Source organism: Phyllopteryx taeniolatus, chromosome 14, assembly GCF_024500385.1.
Source record: "Phyllopteryx taeniolatus isolate TA_2022b chromosome 14, UOR_Ptae_1.2, whole genome shotgun sequence".
In the NCBI taxonomy this organism is placed as follows: domain Eukaryota; kingdom Metazoa; phylum Chordata; class Actinopteri; order Syngnathiformes; family Syngnathidae; genus Phyllopteryx; species Phyllopteryx taeniolatus.
This window is the reverse complement of record NC_084515.1, coordinates 15,682,286-15,701,670: the sequence shown is the minus strand read 5'-3', so window position 1 is coordinate 15,701,670 and position 19,385 is coordinate 15,682,286. Positions and strand designations below refer to the sequence as shown.

At 41.1% G+C, this 19,385-nt stretch overlaps 1 protein-coding gene across 6 annotated transcripts in view; it reads right to left on the bottom strand.

Moving 5' to 3' along the window:
• Positions 1-19,385, bottom strand: part of spidr (scaffold protein involved in DNA repair) — a 49,157-nt gene that overhangs the window by 20,074 nt on the left and 9,698 nt on the right. For all 6 annotated transcript variants that reach the window (XM_061796369.1, XM_061796370.1, XM_061796371.1 and 3 more), the window contains 5 exons: positions 18,753-18,979; positions 18,232-18,335; positions 15,259-15,466; positions 8,018-8,219; positions 7,670-7,905 (listed from right to left, as the gene is read on the bottom strand). In XM_061796369.1, coding sequence (XP_061652353.1) covers positions 7,670-7,905; positions 8,018-8,219; positions 15,259-15,466; positions 18,232-18,335; positions 18,753-18,979 — 977 coding nt within the window. The remainder of the gene's footprint in view (positions 1-7,669; positions 7,906-8,017; positions 8,220-15,258; positions 15,467-18,231; positions 18,336-18,752; positions 18,980-19,385) is intronic.

Sequence of the window (19,385 nt, the reverse complement as noted above, 5' to 3'; positions counted from 1 at the left end):
TCCACATTTTGTGGTTGATCTCCAAACTGTACAGCATTTGAATATGACCCAAAGAAATTTTGTGTTACTGACACCGTTAAGCCTGGATTGAAAAGGTGTTCTTTTTTTTGTAAATTCTCAATTGGAAAAGTTTACAGTAATCGCTGCTGTTGGAGCAAAATGTGGTTCAAACAAATATTCCATTTTGCTCTTGCTGCAGCTTGTCTTAACTTGAGCCAAATTGTTTTTTATATCTGATCCAACACTTGACAGATAACAAATAGGGTGGTTGTACCAGTTTGACATAAACGAGAAGCCTCCTCCTTTTGGCCGTTCACAGCCCCACTTCCTCATCGCGAGACCCCCCTCACTCTTTCAGTCACAGGCTGTTTTGAGGAATTTGTTATTGTGAGCAAGCACAGAATTCTTAGCAGCACAACTTTTCTTCCAGGAACTACGATCCACTTACTCTGAAGCACGCACACATACACACGCAAGCACGCATGCACACACACGCGTACGCACGCACGCATGCACACACACACACACACACACACACACACACACAGTCACAGTGAGCACATGCACATTACTTGGCAACGCGCTAAGCAAGTGACCCACACATTAAGAATACAGCAGAGAGGCCTCATTGGTGGTGGGGGGTGGGGGGGTGGGGGGGTGCAGGCGGGATTCCTTTCTGCGCATTGTCCACCAATCGGTGCAAGGAAGCTGATAAACATCGCTGAAACAGGATCCTCGCAGCACATTGTGTTCCTTCACTGCCGCAGAAAATAAAAGACTCTTCTCACTTCCTGCAAACAGTTAATCTTCTTGTTTATTCGACTCCAAATTTACAGGAACTCAACATCTTCTCCAGGCGTAAATATCGCCCTCATCTTCCCTCTCCTGGGTGTGTGAACAAAAAGTATCAAAAACATTGTGAGCTCAGAAGTGAGTCACTGAAGCTGGGGACTTGACATGAGAGGCACAAAGTGTCTTTGTCGTCACATAGAGCAGGACCACCAGGATGCTCGTTAAACTTACTTTTTTCCCCCTCTCTCTCTCTCTTCACCAACATCCTGGAAAAGTACTATGACAAACACGATGAGGCATGAGATTATATACACACTATTTATTGATAATCATGTCATTATTTGGTGGCACAACCATTACTGCGGACTATTTTTGCTGCTGCTTGCAGTTAGTATATTTCCTGTTCATTTTATTCTCAACTGCTTATACGTACATGACTTATTGATACATGTACAGTGTTGCCTAGAGACATGGGTGACTCGACTTCAGGGTTTTTCGAGACACGAGGCGTCATTCGACTGATTTTTTTGCTTCGACTTGCGACCGCAGACTTGAGATACAAAGAGCTGTACGGTGGCAGTGACTGAACTGACGGCACAACAAGCAGATACAATTAGTTAAACTTGTCAGGCACTTCTACATGATGGGAGGTGATTTTAATCTTACGCTAAATCCCCTAATAGATCGCTCAAATCTCAAAAATAGTAATCAACCGCAATGCTCCAATATACTAGAGCAGTATATGGATGACTTTGGTCTCGTTGACATATGGAGGCTGGAAAACCGTACAAAAAGAGAATACACATTTTTCTCGTCCGTTCACCGCTCTTTCTCAAGAATAGATTTCTTTCTTTCAAGCAATTCGGCAGCTCATAGAATTACTCCCAAAATACATCCAATCATCATCAGCGACCACACACCGATTTCTCTCAATCTAAAAATTGAATCAAATTTGGGACCCCCACCAACATGGCGCTTCAACACGTCCCTATTGAAGGACCCAGATTTTGATTCTTCCGTGAGGAAGGAATGGGATGCGTGTCTGAAATTCATCGACTCCCCAACCATATCCCCATCTCTGTTGTGGGAAACCGGAAAAGCTGTTTTGAGAGGTCGAATCGTATCATATTCTTCGTACAAGAAAAAACAAAGAACAAAAATTGGAAAATGGAATTGAGGATAACATTAAACACCACACAGAACAATATGCAATTAATCCGATAGATACGCTTAGAAACCAACTTCAAAAGGCAAAACATCAGTTAGACGTTATCTCATCAAAAAGAACTGATTTTCTACAACAACAGTTGATATACACTAACTTCGAGGACAATTATAAATCGGGAAAATTCCTTGCGAACCAACTTCAGCGCAATAAAGAAAAATAATTAATTACAGCCATTCAAGATTCAAACGGCAACTGTACACAGTCACCGTTAGAAATAAATTACATTTTTGTAAATTTTTTATAGCAGCTTAAAGGCATCTTCGAACAACCCAGATCAAAAAGAAATTGAAACTTTTATTAAGGATCTAAACATCCCTCAATTAAATACACAAATTAAACACAGCCTTGATGTTCCTTTAACCATCACAGAATTACATAACGCATTAAAAAATATGCAAACGGGACGGGCGCCTGGTCAGGACGGAATCCCTGTTGACTTCATTAAACATTTTTGGCCAATACTAGCGCTTCTATTTTTCAGAACAGTCAATGAGATAAAGGATAAAGGTAGAATTAGTAGCCGTATGAGCACAGCTTCAATTAAGTTATTACTGAAGCCAGGTACAGACCCCATTCTCCCGGCGAATTATCGGCCCTTATCACTGATTAATGTAGATTTCAAGATTATCTCGAAAGCCCTCGATGCGAGACTTGAAAAGGTACTTCCGTCGATAATCCACTATGACCAGACAGGCTTCATTAAAGGTAGAAGTTCCACAAATAATGTCAGACGTCTGTTGAATTTAATAAGCATGTCACAGCGTAAAAATCTAAACGCAATCATCATGTCACTTGACGCAGAGAAAGCTTTCGATAAAGTTAACTGGGCTTTCCTGTTTGCAGTACTTTGCAAATTGGGCTTTGGAGATTCATTTATAAATTGGATACCAACATGGTGGGTGGGGTGGGCTGGTTGGCTGGGGGGGGGTGGCACTGTGTCCCTGCGGCCCCCGCTGGGTGGGCGGTTGTCGGGGCGCCTCAGTGGGGCCGGCGGACCGCCCTGGGTCCCTCGGTGTGGGACGTGTTCTGTCCGTCGGGTAGCTCTCGGGTGGACCCCTGGGCCTGATCCCGCCCCTTGATTGATTGGGTGGGGTCCTCAGCCTCCGCGGTGCGGCCACAGCAATTACAGGACACTTCTGTCAGTCTTTGTGCATGTAAAACGGTATCAATTCACTTGCATGTATCCGCAGGCACACACCCGTAGGACTCTCACTGGGTGTGGGGTCACGCACTTACTGCAACAAATAACTCAGGAATATGCAAATCGCTTGTGTATCCCCTCACTTATACTCTCGTCCTGTACACTTTTATAATTTACATAATTAATGCCACCACACTTCAGTTGTACAGCCGGGTTCACGACCCTGGTCCTGCATGCTTCTTCTCCTGTCCTTTTCCTGTTCTATCTCACAGGGTGTAGCACTACAGCCCCATGCAACACTCATATTTATCGTTTCATTGTTGTAGATAATGTAATGATTTACTTCTTTCATCCTGTTTACAATTAGTGCTTTGTCTTTTGTCTTTGTTTCTTTCTCCCTTCTAGAAACTTTGTTCTGTTCGACTGATCAAGTCTGATTCTCAATAAACCTCAATTATAATACCACAGCGGAAGCTTAAAAACTCCACTGTGACACAGTAAAACTCTTTCGGCATAAAAGGGATACAGATTTTCCATTCTGCTCGACCTAATAGCAGAACAGGTGTTGATAAATGGCTTTTACTTTGCATCGTAGAGTTTCAAGTAGCACTTAGCGATGTAGCGCCGAACTGTATTTACTGACATTTGTTTTCTGAAGTGTTCCTCAGACCATGTGGTGATATCCTTGACACATTGATGTCTGTTTTTGATGCAGTGCTGCCTGAGGCATCGAAGGTCACGGGCATTCAATGTTGGTTTTCGGCCTTGCCGCTTACATGCAGTGATTTCTCCAGATTCTCGGAACCTTTTGATGATATTATGGACCGTAGATGATGAAATCCCTAAATTCCTTGCAATTGTACGTTGACGAACATTGTCCTTAAAGTGTTGGACTATTTTCTCACGCACTTGTTCACAAAGAGGTGAACCTCACCCCATCCTTGCTTGTGAATGACTGAGCAATTCAGGGCAGCTCCTTTTATACCCACTTATGGCACCCACCGGTTCCCAATGAGCCTGTTCACCTGTGGGATGTTCGTTCCAAACAGGTGTTTGAGGAGCATTCCTCAACTTTCTCAGTCTTTTTTGCCACCTGTCCCAGCTTTTTTGGAACGTGTTGCAGCCATAAAATTCTAAGGTAATGATTATTTGCTAAAAACAATCAAGTTTATCCGTTTGAACGTTAAATATCTTGTCTTTGTAGTGTATTCAATTAAATATAGGTTGAACATGATTTGCAAATCATTGTATTCTGTTTTTATATTCTGTTTTATATCCCAACTTCATTGGAATTGGGGTTGTAATTATTTTACATTCTATTTAATTAGGTTATTACTCTGTTTATACAGTACCATATTATAGATGGCTATTTTTCATTATAAAACATTGGAAATGTTTTTGTTGGTTTTTGGACAGGCTGGAAGGGATTAATGGCATTGCCATTCATTTCAACGGGGAAAGATGATTTTGAGTTAAATGCGTGGTCACGGAAAAAAATAATTCTCTCGGAACCATTGTATACATTACGTTATTATTCATGTATAGTCGCAACTGCTTATATATAGACTATTTACTGATTTACTGAATTTGTGACATATATTGCTGCTCTTCATTCACATATGCATAGTATACTATAGACTATAATATATATACTGAGTATTATCTCTATACATTAGTATTCATGCAATACATTTTGTACTGGTGTGCTTATTTTATTCTCAACTGCTTACATATAGACTGATAATGCCGTTTGTGTGACATACAACACTACGGACTATTTTTGCTACAGTACATTAATCTGATGTATTTTTTATTTTTAATGTATATTTTGGATTATATTGTTCTTATTAATTACATTTTCAATTTTAACCTTTGTGACATACAGTACAATCTGCTGGTCACAATCACCAGTGCACCGTCATTGCTGGGCGGAAACCTCCTACGTGGTCAATTATATATTTTTTCACAAATCTATACAATTGGTCTGTCCCCACATTGGTCGCTTATTTTCTACAGCTGAAAATGTCTTGCTCTGACGATGCGGTGTTAATGGCCTAACATGCTGTTTATGTCTTTTTTTGTTTTACTGAAAAGTGATGGTTTTGTAAGATATGAGGATTCTGCCTGACGCCAGCAGCAGAAATAGCATCTATGAATTCATGTACAGTTGATGTGCACGGATATTTTGGGGTTTTTATTTTTTTAATTTATTATTGTTATTTTTTAATCTTTTAATGATCTTTTGATGCTTCAGTCCAGTTGGTTGTAAAACGAGCAATTTGCATTACAAAAAAAAAATTATTCTATTCCATTCTGAGTGAAAGCAGTATGGCAAAATGTCTTTTTCAGTAAGAAACTACCATTAGAAATGTCAGTTAGGAAGCAAAGGGTCAATATATCGTCCCTTGGCAAATATGTAAAAATGAGCAGGCTGAGAAATATCCTGAAGTCATTGTTATCAGTGCGCCCCACCCACTCCATCGCGTAACTACTAACTCAACCTGTTGACTCTGGTTAAGGAGAGAGGCGCGAAAAAAGAAGGGAGGGAAGGGAGTGTTTCCGGCCAAGGGGGCGGCATTTGTTTACCAGCCAGAGAGGAAGCATGGAAGGAGCGGGTGTCAGATTACAACCTTCGGACAGGCTAGATAGATGCATGTCAGCTGACCTGGCGTCATCGTACAGCAGCGGCCGCTACCAACACCTGGCCCTGCTCCGTCCAAACCCAAAGCCTCTATTTTATTACTCAGCACAGGAGAAAATAAACAAGCGCGGGGAGGGCCAGGCAACTAAAGGGCACAGTGGATCGCTTGACTTCAAATAGTTCATTCACTAGTTCATGAACTATAACAACAGCACTGCCATGTGTCATTTCAAAGTCATAGGAGGTTTTAAACTTTGGAACGATTCGACTTCCTGTTTTAACTTTAAAACGTTGCTAGTTCAGTCATACAGTACATTCTCTGTTCAGACCGACTGCAGTGATTCGTTAGATGATTGTGATGTGACCCGCTACATTACACGGGCCCTACATTACTAGTACGGGGGTCCTTGGTTGAAGATTTTGTATTTTTTTTTCCTTTGGTTGCACTCCTACTGCGGCAATGTAACATGAATTTGTACCCAAGTCAGAACGCACTGCTAACTACACCACTAACACAGTAGTAATGTCATAACTACAATAGATATTTGGACAAAAAAACACTACAAGGCCATACATATAAAACAATCAAATGAAAAGCAGTATGGTGGTAACTGAGCGGGTCTTCCCGTAGCACGTGGCCACATATTCTCAGAACAGCTGCGCAAACTAACGTAAAATTCGGTCTATTAAGTGGACTATAAGCCACACCCACAATATGTGGAAAAAAAAAATTATATTTCAGCTAGCGAGTGCTAGCGATCATATGCTAATTTACTGCGGATATTGACTATTTTTGGTGTTGCAGGTAAAGAATTTTGGTCAAAACATCCACGACTGTCACGAGCCAATACAACAGCAGCCACTTGGCTGGTGGCCACTGGCGAATTAGGACCAGCGGCTCTTGTAATCAATTTTATTTATCCATTTTCTGTACCGCTTATCCTCACTAGGGTCGCAGGCGTGCTGGAGCCTATCCCAGCTATCTTCGGGCGAGGGGTGGGGTACACCTTCAACTGCTCGCCAGCCAATCGCAAGGCACATATAAACAAACAACCATTCGCATTCACATTCACACCTACGGGTAATTTAGAGTCTTCAATCAACCTACCGCGCATGTTTTTTGGGATGTGGGAGTACCCGGAGAAAACCCACGCAGGCACGGGGAGAACATGCAAAGTCCACACAGGCGGGGTCGGGATTTGAACCCTGGTCCTCAGAACTGTGAGGCAGATGTGCTAGCCAGTCATCCACCGTGCCGCCCAATTTTATTTATGTATTTGAATATATTGGACTGATCGGTGTGACATCATTTTTTTGCCAATATCTGGCCGATAATTATCGGACTGATAATTATCCCTAATAGACTATGGAACAATAAAGTGTAAAAGTTAAGTTTCAAGGCGACCACAGCTGTCATAACTGTAGGACACTTTCACACACTTGTGCACATTTCTTGTTTTTGGAACATTAAGGTAACGGTTACAAACCTGTTCCTGCCGGTAAGTTGGCAACAATTCAACTCTGGCTTGCTGGTGCGTAAGATTCCAAAACATCACACTGCCTTTATTTTCTATTTTTTTGATGCAGAATTTGGCACGCGTCACTCGCAGTGCGGCTGGATTCAATAAGACATGTTTGTGTCCTTTTGTCAAACAACGGCATATGGCTACAGTGTGCATACTTTGTTAGGCCTTCTGGGATGTGAACAATAGCCTGACCACTGGGACACATTGTGCCACCAAAGAGTCCTCCGCATTGTGGTCCAGAAGGCATCCAAAAAGACATGAAATATGTTTAATCCCTTCCAGATTTTTCTGGGGAAAAAAAACAAAGTCCTGGAAGGGAGAAAAAAATGGTCCAACAGTACCTGCGCTTGCCGTCCTCTGGAGGAGGAGTGTAGGAGGACCTGGGAGGCAGTCTGCCATTAGCGATGGATGCAGTAGGCGCAGGGATGGAGTAGACCCTCTGGACCACCACCACCACGTCCTGGTCGAATGAACCAGCCTGGCTCAGGCCATCAATAACTTCCAGGAGAGAATGACATTGCCTTGCCAGAACAGCAGAGCTCGCTACCCTCCTAATAGAAGCATCACAGGCAGCTACCTGAGGGTGATAAAGATGTGGAAATTGGACAAATGTAGGGACATCTTTAGTTAATTTTACATAGAGATATGCCAAAAGACTGAAGTGTGACATCATTCAGTGTTCCACACACCTGTTCAGTATCACTTTCCTCAGCATCCCTGCAAATCTCCAGCGTTCCAAACGTCCGACACAGGGGGTACGGTACGAGCCGTTTTGCCGCGAACAGGTCTCTCGGCGGCGCACAGGCCGCTTCGGACGCGGGGCCGATTTTCCGGCTGAAGTGTGTGTTAAGAATAATATCACAGCCTAAGCGCTCCATGGAGAGACTTTGCCTGCAAAGAAATTAATGAGGTTTATCAGTTTCCATACACCTGCATCAAAAAAAAAAAAAAAAAAAAAAGGCAGCGCTGCATGTCAAACCGTGATATATGTACAAGGAAAGTCAGAATGCGAAACAGATGTATGCTTCTTGCCAATATATTATATGCCGCTAGAAAGCCTGTTCATTTCCCTTTTAAATGATGACCCGTTTGTTAGGAACGTACATTTGCAAGACAAGCAGCACAACTCAGTATGTGTTGCACCTAGTCCAGCAACAAACGATTATTTTTACTGTCGATTGATCTGTCCATTAGTTTTTCAATTAATCAATGAATGGGATAAAATAAACAATGTCCATCCCTTTATTCAAAACAGGAGTATTTCAAATTGACAGTGCAGAAAAATAAAATAAAAATTGAATTGAAAAATAAATTGATTACGATTCAGTTTATGGTTTGGTCTGTAAGGTCAGGAAATAGGCAAAAATGTCGATCAATGCTTTCCAAAGTAAAAGCAGATGTTTTTGCAAATGTCTTATGTAAACATCAGTCTGCTTTCATGGAAGACTACAGAAAGCTGAGAATATTTACTGTTCAGAGGCTGCAACTCAGAGGACTTTAAAAGATTAATTGATGATCAAAATAGTTGCCGATTAATTTGATACTTTATTAGTTGTTGATTAATTGATTACCTCTTGGAACCTTGTAAAATGTGACAACTCGCCACTGTTGCTAGTGACTCTTGATTGGTGTTCTTGGTCAATAATCATAACAACAACAACAACGCATCATGTGGAAGAACCATGCATGGCCACAACAGCCCGGCACCCCTTCCTCATCCAGGTGGACCACCCTGGACACACACACACACACACACACACACACACACTACTGTTTCTAAGTCTGACACATTCTTTTAAGAAATGATCAGAAGCCTCAGTAGCGTGTGGAAGAACCATATACACAGCCACAACGACTTCACAAAGCCTCCTCATGCTGATCACACACACTGCTGTGGGATGGCATTCCACCCCAGGAATAGAAACATTTAAAACAAATTTCAAGGCAAAATTCGGAGTTACAAAAGAGCTACAAATGAGCAAACTTTGTTTCAAGTTGGTAACATTTTATATGTTATAATGATTGTGGTTGTCACACACTACTATATACAACGGGGAAATGCTACAGTTAAACGTCTTCCAAATGTGACATCATCAGAAAAACACATCCACGCCTGTCACAGCGAGCAGGCTGATTCTTGGCCGATGACACGAAAACGACGCTACATGCTATTCTTTGCCTTTCCTTTTAGTGGCTTGAATTTCATTTGTGTATACGTGCCAAAGTGAACATTCTTTTAATTTAGTTCTAGAACAAACCCAACCAAAACATTTCTGCTTTGGCCCTGTACATGTATACCTGAGAGAGCGAGTAAGCAGCACCTCTCCCGAGTATTACAGGAACTTGAAAAACAGCCCTTATAATTACACAGCACATTGTTTATAGTAGTAGTGATTTACAACTAAGCCTTTCCACATGTGACATGAAAAATAGAATGGTGGATTATTGCTGAGTCAGCGCCAAGTGCGCTCTGTGACTTGATCTGCCATCCGTGTTGCAGCATGTCTCTGACGTGGGAGCGAACGAAGCAGAAAGACAAATCACAGATACGAAGGGAGGGTTTGTTTCGATGTGCACCACTGGAAAATATTCTTAAATCAGAAATGGAATTGTTGCAGTTTTTTTCAATATGGTGTAATTTTATCTTGATTGAGTCCAAATTCACCCCGACGATGGATGCGGCCAAATACAACAAATGCCAGTCAATGCTTCAGGCATGTACTGTATGCACCATTTAACACATACATAGTGCACTGTGTACTGTGTACTGCATACTGTATCATTCACCTGAATACACTTGGACACAGGCCCGACTCACAAGAAGCTACAATTAACACCATTTGGAAGGCCACCAAGCATCATGATTTGACTCAATCACACACAATGTACTTTGCATTGTTGTCCTATTGAAAAGCAAGAATTTTAAAAGTCATCCAATTCAAAAGGCGGCAGATTTCTGTTCAAACTATTAACCCTTTGGGGAAAGAGCTGGGGGGAACAACACAAATCAAACTTTTATTTCAACGTTTCTGTTAATAATCATATAATGAATGATAATTATTTTGACAAAAACTCTTAACAGTTCTTATTGCATATTTGTATTCTATATTTATATTAATATTAATAATAATTATTACGACCCAGGACACGCTGGAGAGACTACATCCTTCGGCTGGCCTGGGAACGCCTCGGGATCCCCCCGGAAGAGATGGATGAAGTGGCTGGGGAAAGGAAAGTCTGGGCGTCCCTGCTAAAGCTACTGCCCCCGCAACCCGACCTCGGATAAGCGGTAGAAGATGGATGAATGGATGGATAGTAATTATTGAGCGATTGTCAGAAATCGGATTTTTGTGAAAGAAAAATCTGAAAGGTTATTTTAAGGCCATATCGTCCACCTCCACGACTAAGCATCATGTTTTGACTCATAACCACACTTGAATTACTTTGCATTGTTGCCCAATGAGAATGCATGAATTGTAAAAGTCATCCAAACAAAGCAATTTAATTTTGTCCAAACAATTAACCCTTTGGGGGGGGGGGGCAATGAAATTAACTCCAACTTTTTTTTTTTCCTTCTTAATGTTAGTGATTTTTCTTTTTTAATAGTTATATTTCAGTACAGAGTAACCATATTATAAAAACATCTATACATAAAATATATTTACCATGAAATTTTACCATTATACAGAGCATCTGCAGGCTTAAGGAAGCTAAATTTAAGACCAAGACTTTTTTTGAGGCCACTTCGACCAACTGTATCAGCTGTCATTCATAAATATGCCCATTAGGATTTTAGCTTCCCCCAAATATGCTACCTTACGTGGGGAAATAATATTTGGCCTTAATTAATCACATTCAGTCAAAATATTGACAAACAACTGACACTTGAAATGACGTGTGTTAATGTACACATCAGTGCACAGCAGTGGATATTTACCAAACATGGACTTCCACTGCCCATCCAAAAACCCCTAAATAACCGCAGTCATTGTGTAAGAGTGTCATTAAGGATGGCACCATTTATCATACCGATGATCTGGCCAAAGATCAGTCATTGCTATACACATGCACTACAGTGTATTAGTAGAGCAGAACATACAGTACTGAACAGCGGAACAGGAAGAGGAAGTTGTTCCCTATTTGGGAACAGGTGAGTGGGCAGCTGACAGGTAAGGAGTGGCCGACTGCTGGCGTCACAGCGCGTAGGTGAATAATCCTCGCAGGTATTTCCGTTCCAACCGCAGCCCACTCAGGGGCAGGGAGGTATGGGAAGAGACAACCTACGCACAGCAGGAATGTTAGGGGTGATAAACCACCTCAAGTGTCATCCAGCAAGTTTGAAAAGAGGAATTTTACTAGACATACAAATGCCTTAATTGTAGGGGGTTTTCCACTGACTGCTATCCTGGTGCAGTACAAAACATTATTCTACATATAAATATGCTTTAAGGGATTTATGGCTACGGAAAAAAAAATAGAATAAAAAATGAGAGCGTGAACGGTCCTCTATTATAACATACGCGTTTCGAAAGTGAAAGGTGCTGAAGCCACCATGTGTTTCCAATCACCTTCCTTTGGCTCGCTCTCACACTCACGCTCCCTAAACGCTCCAGAAAATAATCGAGTGTTCCCCCCCCGCCCTCCCTCAGCTTGCTGGAAATGACCTAACGATTGCCAGGAAGAGGAATGTGAAGCATTCCCTGGAGCTGTCCGTGACGTCAGCGCTTTGAGGAGGCCCCAGCGCTTCCGCCAGGCTGGATATTCCAGAGTGCACTCACAACTCCTAACAGCTGGAGTCCACCGCTGCCTCGCTCCCACTCCAAAACAAGCCCCAAACATACATGGCCCCCGCCTATCTGGACTCCATGTGAGGGACTGCAAGGCACATCTGGGCCTTTGGTGCTGATATGGGGGCCAACTGGGCAAAAAAAAAGCAGGCCTTTACACTGAGGAGCCACAGCTGTTGTATCTAAGACTGGATTTACACTGCAGGTCCAAGTGCCCAATTCTGACCTAATGCCTATATCCAATTTGATGTACATTCTATTTCTAATTCCATGTACAAATCCAGTAACATGAAACACCCCTGCATTCACAGATGCCCAAATTGCATGTAAATAACTCCACAAGAGTCAACACCGGACAGTGAAAACACATTAGTAAACAGTAATACATAAATAACACAAATATTACATGTTCGATAACTTTAAGTTGATTTCAAGAAAACAAAAATTAAAATGGGTAACCACCACATTGTTCTACTGGAACGCCGTCTGAAATTTAATTAAATTAACAATGGACACACCACTAATGTAATGTATTTAGACCATTTCAAACTGGCTATGCTTTCAGTGTAGTTTAGATTTACAGCAGGTGTTTATGTGTTTTGGGGGCAGACATGGGTCAAATCGGTGTATTTTCGATTAAGTCAAGCTGGCACTGCACTTAACGCTGCACTCGCATTGGCAGATATCCAATAGGCACCTGATTTTCATCCACATTTGGAAGGGGCTCAATTTGGATCTGAGGATACACAGTATGATTCAATGTTTTCTCTTCCATTTACACTGCCATGACACATATTCCAATTATGCCACCTGAGGGGGGGAAAAATGGAATTATGTCATTTGAACCATTCAGTGTAAATACAACCTAATAGTGTCATGATGACAAACAGAAAACCATTTGTACTTTTTGGATCTTAATGACTATTTCAAGTTTTGCCTTATATCAGTGCATAGATCCCGACTGCCCGTGGTCAAACAACTGTCCCCGCTCAATGCTTCCTCTTCCCCTTTTTGTCCAGCATGTTATTCTGAGTCAACTCATGTTGTTGTGCAATTGCCTCCAAGTGTCTTTTTTTTTTTAACTGCTACCCAGAAATGAATTTGTCCCACACCAAAAAAAAAAATCCAAAAGAGTGAAACACAGGAAAGTGTTTTTTACTGAACATGCACTTTTCTGTCACATCGGTGCAAGTTGTTCCTCTTATTTAAGTTCACAGAGTGTACTTTCTTCAACTGACACGGAGATGTTGTCAATTTCAAACATAACGCATGTACTAGGACATCAAACGTGTGACTGGCAAGACTATGCTAAATGTCTTTATACTGCTAATGCAACGATAAAGAACCCACACATCAACACCTCTTAAAACAATAACGGTATTTAGAGGTTTAAGGAAGACAAATTAAAGACCTTTTAAGACCTTTATAGGGCCACGTCAATCGACGTATTTAGTAAATAGGACCATTAGGAGTGGAAATAACTCAATATTATATCACGATATTTTACATATACATGATGTTACATATACATATTACCCGTCATCTATAATTACGGCCTTAATTTGAGAGGAAAAATCGAATCGATTTTTGGAGAGGAAAGTAAGGGCAGCGAGATATCCAAGACAAAGTGGGGACTGTGGCGTATAACAGTATCGTGTCAAGAGCCAAGGTTCAGCAACAAGCTATCGGTGTTAGAGTTACGTGAGATTGTTTTTGTCATTTCATGCCACCTATCTTCAAATGCTACCAATAAGTGGTTTCACCCAAGAACGTCTACAAGAAAATAGTACCTTTCGGTAACTGTTTCTTCACTTGGAAAAGCAAAGGGGCAGTAGTGTTCTTGAAATAACGTTGTTGTTGTTGTTGTTTTTAAATCAGGCCCTTTGAGAGCTCCAACCTGTGGCTGAAGTGTTTATTGCGTTGCATGTTACAACCCATTAGTCTTTTTATGGTTGAGGCTTTTATTTTGAGTGCACGGTTTAGATTTTGTTTTTATGTACTTGGCATAAAGCACGTTGTGACTGTTGTGTGTTTAAAAAAAACAAAATAAATTTAATAAAATTCTTACTTATTTACTTAAGGTGGATTTATGCCGCATGGTTCAAGTCAGATTTTTGGCACATCTGGAATGTGCGTAATGGCAGCGTAAGTAGAAACAAAAAAAACAAAAACAAAAATCGGAGAAACATATTTTCAATCAGGCCTCTTTCAAATGTGGATATGAATCTGATACATATCGGATATATGTCAATACAAGTGCAGCATTAATGCACACATCGGATAGACCCCGTTAATGCCAGCTTGACATTGTAATACACCAATTGGTGATGTATATAGAGTCACGTTTACTCAAACAACATAAATAAGTACGGTTAAAAACACCTGTTGTCAATCTAAACAACACCAAAAGCATAGACAATTAAATAAAGTCTAAATATGCTACATGAGAAGCATGTCTATCATTTATTAAGCAAAATAATTGCAAACATCGGCCAGTGGAGTAATGAGGAGGCTAAGAAGAGGCAGCCCAGGCCAAATAAATGCTATGAAACGTTTAATATTTGTATTTATTCGTGTAATATTGTTAACCTCTGTGTTGTGACCGCCTGGTAGAAATTATTTACACGTAATTTGGGTATCTGTACATGAGAGTTGTTTCACAAAGCTCAGTGACATATCGGATATGTGTCACATGAAATGTATGCGGAAATACCAGACACCCAAAACAAAACAAACAGATACTGTAATGGCATTAAATCACAATTGCTGTGTAAATCCAGCCTTAAGAGTATTTTTATGGATGAGGCTTTTATTTTAATGAGTTGTTTATTTCTAACTCTTTTAATGCATTTTGTGTGACCACCACTGCACTTAACAACAGCAACAACCAGCTTTATAACCTAATTAGAATGGAACCCTATTCATTTATGTCAAACTAAGACCTTGTCACTGTGTGTGTGTGTGTGTGTGTGTGTGTGTGTGTGTGTGTGTATATATATATATATATATATATATATATATATATATATATATATATATATATATATATATATATATATATATATATATATATATATATATATATATATATATATATATATATATATATATATATATATATATAAATAAATGCATGCTCTCACCATGGTGGGAATATGTGGATGATGTCCGCAGGCGCCGGGCTAAGCTGGGCTGCAGTCGCCCTGGAGAGCAACACCATCACATGAGCGCTTTCTTCAGGGAGGGGGTTGGCGGGACCGGGCGGCGGGTGGTGCTGGCAGCGCACGAGTTGTGCGCTGCACTCCTCCTGAACCTCCAGCACCTCCAGCACCAGCACGCCGGGCCTGTCCGCTGGAGAGCGGAGCAACAACAACACAGATGTTGAGTGTGTGTTTGCCTTTGTGCGCTAATGGTCAACTCTCTGAAGGACTCATTAGGGTTAGTCGTGTGCTTTTAAGATTCTATCATTTACTGTGGATAACGGGGGCTACCATTGTGACAAGCTGATTAAAACACAGTACTTTAAATCATATTGTGACTGACTTTTTGTGAGATAACAGAGATAATAGAGAAGAGCCAATCAAACATCCGAGCAGCCAAATAAAAAAGAAAGCGACTTGGCTTAGCGCACGCACTTTGGGGTGTACAGTGGATTGCACTGGATTGTGAAATGGCAGCCTGTCAATTTGAACACAATGCGCCTTTGTGTGTGTGTGTGTGTGTGTGTTACAGATTCCCTGAGCGTGGCCGGAGGGGGTATTTTAAAGTGAAATGTAGGTTTAAACATTATCAAAGAGTGCACACGAGAGCAATTGTTACATTTTTCAGCATGCATTTATCAAAACACGGGCTGCATTTCTGCTCTGTATATCAAATTCCCCAAGGCAAACACAGAATAATCTAACTTCCAGTAAGCCGAAATGAAATGAATGAATTGGATCAGGAAGAAACAAAGGTGCAAAGAATTTCAGCCAAGGCTCTTCATTTAATTATCCATCAGGCCTACATAAATTGATCACATGAGGCATGATTGACACTGTCAGTGACATCTTGTGTTGTGGTTTTAATGTCAGGCGGCACAGCATCACACTTAAAGGTGTTGCTAATATTTTGCCACATAGATAAACAATCAAAACAGTAGAAACAGCTCTTAAGTAAGGTGCAGTGTCAATAACAATGATATTAAACAGTTATCTCGTTAGATGAGGCCTGTATAACTTCTGTGTTACACTAATGTAAGCCACCAAAAGCACAATTTTTTCCACTATCAACTGTCAACTATAAGCTACTGCTTGTAGATATCCAGAGAAGTAATTTGGTACACCACGGAAGGGAAAACAAATGGTAGGTAGATGGTTTCCTGCAACCTAAAGCGACTTCAGAGCCCACTTCCTCACTGTGGTTTCAATACACGCTCACCTATACAAAAAACTAAACAAAATAAACAAACAAAAAAAAAACATCCCAGATCTTACAATTGTACACAAAGTGTAAAAATGATTGCAGCGTGGGGTAATTATCTTAACCTGGACTCAAGCTGAAAATTTGACTGGTAGTTTTAACCTTTCTACTGACGGATGAGGGAAACAAATTAGAAAAGGACAACAACCTGAATGTATCTTATGTCCTTTTAATTAAAGCAGTAACAAGAGAGCAGCCCTTCATCTGCCTCTTACACAGAATCCTGCCATTGTGTGACACCGCAGTGTGCACTTCCACACGGCGACACCGCATCCCGCTGATCATTAGATGGTGTCAGTGTCAGTGCCTACAAACTGCAGAATTTATAGGCAATAGCTCCATCACATGGTGAGTCAAACATTATTTTCTGTGATGCTGCTCTGCGCGAAAGGTACTGACACAGAATGGTGTATTGAAATCGACTCGCGACTATCCAGGCTTTGGAGTTAGTATTAGAGACGGGACGGCGGCTGTGTCAAAATGAAGTGTGAAAAGCCAGGATGAAGTTGCAAAAGTCAAACACCAGAAACTTACCACTCCTGTGCAACTGTTTTGAAAGCAAACGTTTTTATCAGACGTTTTGTATCCGTCAAAACCTTCTTTTTCCTCCCATGTAGGTGGTGTTCTGCGTGAAAGGCACTGACAAAGAATGGGAGTTCAACTTGAGCTGCAAATCTCTGGGCTTTCAGAGGTAGTATCACAGGCATAAAGGAGGCAAGTGGCTGCACAAAAGGGACGACGGCTGTGTGAAAGGGCCTTGTGAAAATCTAGGACGAGGGTGTCAATTTTAACACCAGACGCTCACTTCTGCCACACTGTTGTGTGAAAGCAAATTTTGACATCTGACAATTTTTCCTCATCAAAGTAGTGTATTTTCCGGGTCACCGTTCTGCGTGAAAGGCACTGACAGAGACAGGGGTGTTGAAGTAAAGTTGCAAACTGCTCGATTTTCAAAAGGTAGAATCAGAAGCTGAAACGGACACGGGACAGTGTGTGTGAAAGGGAACAGCGGAAAGCCCGGCCCTGGGTGTGAAGTTGAACACCGGAGACTCACTTCTCTCATTTTGCTGGCATCATGCGTTTAATCATCTGATTGCGGAACGCCATGTCACTGTGTGAAGTGGTACACAGTTGCTGCAATCTCAGCGCAATTACTAGGTTCTGTGTAAAAGGCAAAGGTGGCTTAATGTGTCTCATGTCACAGCTCTTATTGCTGTTTTGCTTGATCTTTGTTTAATAGAGGTTGATGACCATGAGCCCCCTACAGTGGGTACGGAAACTACTAGTAACAATTCCGTTTTTTTTTTCTGTCAATGTGGGGTGTTGTGTGTACATTAATGAGGAAAAATTGAACTTAAATGATTTTAACAAATGGCCGCAATATAACAAAGAGTGAAAAATGTAATGGGGTCTGAAAACTTTCCGTACCCACTATATATATATATATATATATATATATATATATATATATATATATATATATATATATATATGTATATATATATATATATATATATATATATATTGGTATATTATAACATGAAAGGCACAGGTAAGTAAAATGACAGCTCTACATTACGGTTATGTCTCCTTAGCTCCTGTTTGGCTCAAACTCTTTGTGAAAGGCTCAAGTGTGAAAGGGTCTATATTGAAACCTTCAGCTTCTGTCCAGTTGTCCGTGGTGGAGCAGTGCCTCCAGAAGCTCACAGCTGACCTCTGCCTGCTGTGAAGTCGATTCAGCCTCTCCGCAAGACCTCCGCTGTTCAACACACACACACAAACACACACAGATAGTGAAGTTTGAAAGGTATACGTAGCACATTTTGTAGTTCAAGAAAATTCTCAGTAAGCCGACAAACCACAGATGAAGATTATCTTAACGATGCCGGTGACCTTTAGGCAGGTGTCACGTTCATCAAAATGTGGAAACATTACCTTCAAGTCGGCATGATGTCTTTAACTAGCGCGCTCGCTTGCTTTGTGTGTGGCTTTTTTGAAGCCATATCATCAACCATGCTTGAATGGATATGTAAACTGCTGTCTACTCAGAGTTATTGAAGTACTGTAGAAATGCACCGCCTCACTGACACTCCCCGGGCGATTCGATTAAACCTAACCTGTTAGCATGAATTCTCCCATCCCTTTAAATATAAGATTTGAAAAAGTTCCTTCTCACCTTTGAAACTTCCTTTTCTTTTTGGCCGAGTCTTCGGGGGTCTTGGACTGCCTGTCAAATGGCTTCTGGGGCGTCTGAAGCATGGCGTGAGCATATCGGACCCAGTAGCTGACAGACCTTTTGTTGCCCTCGCCACTGCCTGCTAGAAGGCTCTCTGCGTCTAGTCTGCTGGTGGTCAGTGTCTCACCGTCAGTCTCACCGTCAGAAGCATAGCCAGAGATTTCCAACTGTCTCATGCATGGGGAGAAGAAAGAATTACTTACTCAGCTCATTTTCTGCCGAAATGAGCTGCAATAATACAGTAAACATGCAGGCCCAACTAGATAGCTGCTTAAAAGGATTACTGTAAGAAGGGAAACATACATAAACATTCAGACATAATTAGTTATCTGCTAAAATTGACCAATCTAAAGGAAAACAAAGTAAAGTCAGACCCAACTAGTTAGTAGTGGAATTGGGCTACGATAACAAGTGAAATAAAATATACAGACCAAACTAGTTAGCTGCCAGATTGGTTGCTGTAAGAAGAGGAACTGAAAGTAAACAGTCAGACCCAACTAGTAAGCTGCTTAAACAGGCTGCTATGAGAAGGGAAACAAACATTCAGGCCCAACTAGTTAAATGCCTAAATGG